General features: G+C 37.4%; 1 protein-coding gene across 3 annotated transcripts in view; it reads right to left on the bottom strand.

Moving 5' to 3' along the window:
* The window catches only part of LOC122967227 (myosin phosphatase Rho-interacting protein-like), a 28,898-nt gene extending 24,213 nt beyond the window's left edge, over positions 1 to 4,685 (bottom strand). For all 3 annotated transcript variants that reach the window (XM_044331755.1, XM_044331753.1, XM_044331756.1), the window contains exons 1-5: positions 4,426 to 4,685; positions 1,527 to 1,604; positions 1,372 to 1,437; positions 872 to 1,023; positions 663 to 747 (exon numbers count right to left, since the gene is read on the bottom strand). In XM_044331755.1, the coding sequence (XP_044187690.1) occupies positions 663 to 747; positions 872 to 1,023; positions 1,372 to 1,437; positions 1,527 to 1,604; positions 4,426 to 4,551 (507 nt within the window). In that variant the 5' untranslated portion in view covers positions 4,552 to 4,685. The remainder of the gene's footprint in view (positions 1 to 662; positions 748 to 871; positions 1,024 to 1,371; positions 1,438 to 1,526; positions 1,605 to 4,425) is intronic.
* Positions 4,686 to 7,390: the final 2,705 nt, after the last annotated feature.

The following is a 7,390-nucleotide window of genomic DNA, read 5'->3' on the forward strand; positions in this document are numbered from 1 at the left end:
TGACTTCATGGTAATCTGCCGATTAGCTTACGAGGTATCTTGTGTGCAAAGTGAATTTATTAGAAGTTTGTGGTAAACCAAAATTGCCAAAAAGAAGCCAAAATTGAAAGAGGCTCATCCTTTGGAAAACATCACTGTGCCAAGAAACTCTGGTGGCATCCTGCCCGGTAGATTTTTAACGTTTATAGCCATGCTAGCAGCGCGGCTCTTGGGACGACAATAATGGTTCGGTCAGTCAACGACTTCGGTCTAGACTGAAATATCTCAACAATCATTACATAGTTTGCCATGAAATTTAGTACTGACATTAACTTTCCCCTGAGGATGAATCTTTATAACTTTGGAGAACCCTTGACTTTTCCTCTAGTTCCACCATGACAATGATGTTTGTGGTTTTGAGTAATTTCATAACTAATTGACGGATGGTTTGCCATGAAATTTGGATATTTTGGTCTCATACTGACCCGAGATGGAGGCTAAAGACGTCACCAAAACATCAAGATTCATCCTTTGGGAAGCATAAATATGTGTTTAATTTCATGGCAATCAGACTGGTTGTTGTTGAGTGATCTTTCACTGAGTGTTGGAACGAGTGACTGACATACGACTAACACAGTGTGTCTGCTATAAGTCCACTGAAGAGTTAACATCTGCTTTGCTACCTGGTTGGTAACCGGTTCCACTTTGCGTTTCTTCTTCTGATTCTGCTTGTTAGTCCGTAGATAGACAGCAAGCTGTTCGCTCCACCTGGTAAAGACACAGCAGAGACAAGAAATCACATGTGTAGGAAGCAGGAAACCTCCTTTAATTTTCTTATAGTTGAACTCATAAGATGAAGATAATTTAGCAGAGTCAAACCGCTGATGCTGACCCATTAATGATCTCTTTATTGTCACCACGGATGAATATTTCCTGCTCCGGCGTGATGACGCAGAGAGCGTTTCTCTGGCCCGTCCTGGGCTCGGCGTCGGCGATGTCTGTGCACAGATTCATGTTCACCGTCCCCTGCGGCAACGTGCTCGGCTGGAGGAGAATCAGAGCATCTATATATATATATTACTGTCGCAGGTTGAAGAGTGAGTTATGAAATCCGGGGTTGACCACCAGAATGCGGATGAAATGACAGTCAAACAGAGCGTAGTTTGCGGTTTTAAGCGTTGCATGAAAGAGATGAGGGAATGAGATTTGAGGGGATCACACAGAGAGAGAGAGGGGGGGGGGGGTGTGTGCATTAGAGGACAGGCTAAGCCCAAATCATCTGCTGTGGTTCTGCACACGACATCTGGCCTAAAGATGCCTGCTAGATCCCCGACGTACTGTAAATGCATATATATACAGAACGCGGCTTATGTATGTTTTGCAGTTTCTTACCAGTTCATCCAGAGCAAAGCTGAGGCTGCCGTGTTCGTACAGGATGAAGAAGCGTCGCTGCCATTTCTGCCGTTAAGAGACGGGAAACAAAATCATTACAGCAACATTTTTTTTTCTTGTGAGAAAAGTTACAGAGCGGTTTCGTCATGTCTTACCCTCGACCTCTGCATCGGGTTGTCAAAATCTGTCCCCTCGGGGGCCAAGCAGAGCCAGCCTCCATAGATGGGTTTCGCCTGTCAGTCAGGAGAAGAGGAGGAAACGAGAATCATCTTTTTGATACAGTATCATAAGATTCACTGGGTTATAAAGGTGGATTCTACAGTTTTTCCTCACAGGTTGAGAATTTATTAGTAGTGGTGTGTTGAGCTTTGAGATCCAACATTTAAACTCTGCACAACAGGAGTTTATTAAGAGCCAGTTTCTGTTAAGGAAATGCATTTTTTTCTATTCTATTCTGGCAATTCACCGGAAATCTGCCAAACCACCATCACACTGTAAATGGATGGAAAGTGTGAAGGCTTGAAAAACTTAAACTACTCTACAGGGTGCTCGGTACACAGATCTCTAAAGTCTGGAAGCCTTTCCTCTCCTACTTTGAACAAACTGTTGTATGAAAACATTAAGTACAGGTTCCCTGAACCCCCTCCACCCCCCGCCCACCCTCGGTGTATTTGTTTTATCTTGTTTGTTTGCTTTGTTTTGTTTTGTTTTTCTGTGTATGCGCATCTATGTGTGTATTGTTGAGCTATAATGTTGACTGTTGAGATTTGTGTCATGTGGTGATGAGTAGATGCATATGTTGAAATGCATATAAAATCTTCTATTTTGGCCAGTTTTCAGTCGATCTACACTTTCAGCTCTAAACTCAGACATGTGAAAGAAACATTCTGTTTCTCTTGAGGGTAAATCTAAGTGGGTGAAACACTGGAATAAAGTCTACATAAACACTTTTTTGTAGACTTTTTTTGTGAATATAGCGGATAGTTTTTATGGCTTTGTGCTCTGTGATGTCCCCATATAGACCAGGATTAGGGTTGAAATGATAAGTTGATTAATCAATTGGTCAACTGACAACTTCTGTGATAGTCGATTAATCTTTTGAGTAAATTTTTCAAGCAAAAATGCCAAACATTCACAGCCTCAAGTTTTCTACATTGTGAGGACTTGTGGCTTTTTTTTTGTGAATTAATAAATATCTTTGACTTTTGGACAGCTGATCGGACAAAAAACAAGGAATCTGAAGGTGTCATCTTGGACTTTTTCGCTGTTTTCTTGACAGTTTATTGAATAAATGATTACGAAAATAGTCCTTTGACACTATATTTTCTCAACCATAGAACTTCTGTATTCCTACACATTCTGCGCACTGTAATACACCGCAGCAGCACTCTCTGACCCAAACAGCTGATCTGTGGATAACCACCTCATACAACCCCACTTCAATAAATATGAACTATCCCTTTAAGCAGAAGAAAAAGAGGATTTCTCTTTCTATCATAAGTGAAAAGTAAGATGGGCCAGTGAGAGAAATATCACTGATTAATGCAGTGTCATAATTTGACAGCATATTATAAACAAATAAAAGATGATCCACATATGTATCAAAACAACAACTTCTCTTCAACAACTTCTCTTCCCTACAGTTGACAGTCAGAGTAGCAGATGAGCTGACCGTACAGTGTTTGCAGGTTGAGCAACAGCACTCAAATTACAGGGCACAGTGAAACCAGGCAGGGGACAGAGAGTAATAACATATTTTAACAATGTGAGGCATGTAGGAAGCCATCGTGATCCTTACATCACCTTGACATGACAGACGTGCAGGAACAGTGTTTTCACAGGGGACTGACCTGTGAGTTACTTGTCTGTAACGCAGAAACTTCTTAGTGGATTGACAGAAAATGACTATTTGGATAATCTATTTATTGTTTGTTATATATCCAGTGAAAAGAAAGCATTTTCTGATTGACTCAAAAGATGTTTTGCTTATTTTCTGTGTCATATCAAGAATCAAAACAACAAATATCAACAATATAATCAATAAAAAGAAAATCACTTTGGGCTGTGGAAGATTGTGGTTCAAGATTTTTAAAGACAAAATGATAATTAATAGATTAATTGGTAAGATAATCAAATGAAAATCAGATGATACTACAATACTACAGTACAAGTACATTTACTCAAGTACTGTAATTAAACTATACTGTAGTATAAATCAGGGCTGTAGCTAACAATTACTTTCATTATCGATTCATCTGTTGATTATTTTCTCAATTAATCGATTTGTTGTGTGGTCTATAAAACGTCAGAAAATGGTGAAAAATGTCAGTCAGACGTCCTAAAATGTCTTGTTTTGTCAATAACCCAATTGTCAGAGAAGAAAATATTCACATATGAGAAGCTGGAACCAGAGAATTTGGACTTTTTTTCTTAAAAAGTGACTAAAAACAATCGCCTAATCGATGACTAAACTAGTTGACGATTAATTTAATAGTTGTCAACTAATTGAAGGTGACGTCCTCAAATGTGTTGTTTAGTCCACAAGACAAAGATTTTGATTTATCTGTCAATAATCAGAAAATATTCACACTTGAGAAGCTGGAATCGGAGAATTTGGACATTTTCTTTTCTGAAAAAATGACTCAAAACGATAAAATTGATTAATTATCGTTGTGGCTCTACTTGAATTTGTATATTTTTACACTGTTGTATTGATACTTTTCCTTCAGTAGAAGTTTAATACTACCACTGACAGAGATTAACTTAAAAATTGTAGCTTTTATAACTTACAATAACGATTAATCGATATATTCAGTTAACGGCAAACAAATTTAACGTTAATGGAAGAAAACTAGCTAACAGCCATTCAGTATATCTTAATTTACGTCGAATATTAGTCACAAAAACATATTTAAAGAGTGTTAAAACTTAATTTTCAATATGTAACGTTCATTTTTAAACGAACAAGACAAAGTTAAATCCAGCATACTCTTTAAATTCATAAACTAACTGCTAAAATGAAGCATAATCTGATGTACGTTAGTTGAACGTTACCTGCTCCATGTCATGGTCGTTCAACAGATGCAGCTCGCGGGACTTGAAGCAGTTTTGACATTTACTTTTATTAAAAATGTTGGCTTGAAATTTGCTGCAGGGACTCGTCGTCTTTTCCCCCGACATGTTTTTAGTGCTCGGCGGTGAATAATCCCAACAGTGACCGCTCTCCTCCTCCTCTCCTCGGCACTGAATGAAGTGGTTTATCCGGAGCGAACATCTGTCAAACACAGATCAGCGGTGTGTTGACTAACTGTTGTCGTCATGGTCGTAGACATATATGGTCATATATGGTTGACGTCATTACGCAGGATCACGATACAAACATCCGGCCGGAACCTACAAAATAAAACCAACACTGACAGTTTTTCTGTCTTTTAAGTTTCAAGTAAACAGCAACTTTTTTATAGAAAGAAACGAAAATAAAATTTATTGTTAGAGATGCAGCGATATTGATACTGGATCGGATATCGGTGACAATGTGCCGATCTGGTATCAGATACCATTATTTTAATGACTAACAATTCAGTAAATTTATAACTGTGTATTTATTTGTTACATTTAGTTTTATACAGTTAAAAAAAACAATGTTTAAGTCAAGCCTGATGTTGCCTTACACATAAAAGAATGATCCCAGTCTCTTCCACACAGTGAGGCATAAGACTCAATAATTAAACACTGGTGTTGGATCGGTACTCAATATCAGCCAATACCCAAAGCTCAGGTATCCGTATCGGGACTGAAAAAGTTGGATCGGTGCACCCCTAGTCATTCTATGTTTTAACAGCTTTTTTAGTGGTACATTCAACTATTGATGAAGAGTATTATTTGACACAGATGATGAACTCAGTGAAGTTTAGCTTCTTGCTTGTAAATTTTGATTTTTAATATATAAATTTTGGTCAAAGTAACAAATAAATGAAGTAAACTGGGAGCAAAAATTCCTGCCATGTTCATACATTTTCCCCAATTAATATTTTTTCCAATCAGCTCTCGTATGCTACATGATGTTTATGCTTTTATGCTTTTTAAAAATGTATTATTTAGTTTCTGTGTATATACAGTATTTCATTCTTATCTATTTTACATTTTTTGTTATTATTTTGTTTATATTTTCTTATTTTTTCTTATATCGTATAGTGTCTATATATTTTTTTTATAGTTTATTCTTGATTGGGCATCTATAGGCTTGCTCAAAACAACATTTCATTGTACTTGTACAGTGACAATAAAGGTATCTTATCTTTTCATTTTACTGCAAATCTGTGTGATAACAAACAGTAATAGAAGAAATATACCAGGGTTTAAAGGTAAATAAAAGAAGAAATAAATAAATAAAATATTGAAGAAGCAAAAGATAACGTTACAAATAGATAAAACAAAGAGGTTCAGCAGTTCAGACAATGATCTTATACAGTTAACATGTATTAATAGTCTTAAATAGTCTTTAAAGTCTTTAAGGCTTTGTGTTAATAGAGTGCAGAATGGTTTGAATCTATTGTTGCATTTCATTTATGGAAATTTTAAAGAAAAAAATATAAAGTGTGTAAGGAATACAAGCGGATTGATTCATAATGAAGCTGCATTATGACACAACATTGACATTCAGCTTTCTGTAAAAATAAATAAATACATACAGCTACAAAACAACTCTGACTGTGATGTCATTCAGACACAGCTACCATACACTGCATGTTTATGTTTTTATGTTACGGACACAGCTCAGCTATGGATTAGCTCATTATCCCTGACTCTTATTCTTATCCCTGTATATACTTTTTTATAATTATGATGGATTAAATGTGATATGTGTATATATGATAATGGTACATATCCCAGTATTATCCCTAACTCAGCTGGGGATGATAGTAATCATTTATTTTGAAAGTATGAACCGGAAAAGAAGGTATACTATACGTCTACCTTGACATTTGGGTGGCCGTATCAGAAAATTCATTAAAACAGCTCTTATTGATAAGATTGTTACTAAAATAAATGCTCGTGATAATTAAGTCGTATACTGAGAGAGGGCAAAGGTTTATAGAGATGAGCATTCAGTTAAGTTGGTAGTTGAACTTTCCATTTCGGACTGGAGGATTTAATTTGTTATATGTAGTTGATATCAAACAATAGCGACGAGGATGACAATGATAGTTAATTCAGAAAAGTTAAGTTGAGAAAGATGGACAACTCTTTGCCGAAGTTCGATTGCTACAATGAGCCTGCCATGCTAGGACTGAGATGGCTAACGGCATTTGAGCTGTAAACAGATGCGTCTCACGCAATTGACACTTTTCACACAATCTCATGCCACCTGTCCATTTTCTCACAAGGTGAAAAACAGTGTTAAAACAGGACACTGACAGCGCACAGACAGACAAGACAGAGCAGCACCGAGCAATGGCAGTGGGGGTAAGCAAGAAATATACAACAATATATTGTATGCATCCTGCTCAGAGTAATCTCAGTCAGCAGAAGTCACAACTCAGCAGCCCTGCAGATGGAAAAGCCTTGATTCTGTCTAATGATGTTGTAGCTTCAGTGAGGCAAAGACGACAGGCTTTACTTTTACATCACACAGGTACTGATCCACAGGATGTGCGGATTATGATGCGGCAGTCACAGCACTGAAAGCCTACTTAGTACCGCAAATGAACTCTGTGTTTGCGCGCCAAGTTTTCGCCAGGACAACACAGAAACTGGAGGAAATGGTGCAGCAGTTTGTAACCAGATTACGCCAGACTGCTCAAGACTGTGCATTCAATGATCACATTGATAATCTAATAAGAGATGCAGTGCTAACATTGGATTATGTACAAAGAAAGTTGTTGGAAGAACCAATGTTGGCATGTGTTGGAGATAGCGGCGCAGTATGACCGCGTGGAGACTGGGTCTACTATGTCTGACTTCCTCAATGTGACGACTAGAGGGCACCAATATTCACTTGTGTCAATTTTTGTGAATT

The sequence above is a fragment of the Thunnus albacares genome, chromosome 17 (assembly GCF_914725855.1).
Source record: "Thunnus albacares chromosome 17, fThuAlb1.1, whole genome shotgun sequence".
NCBI lineage: Eukaryota > Metazoa > Chordata > Actinopteri > Scombriformes > Scombridae > Thunnus > Thunnus albacares.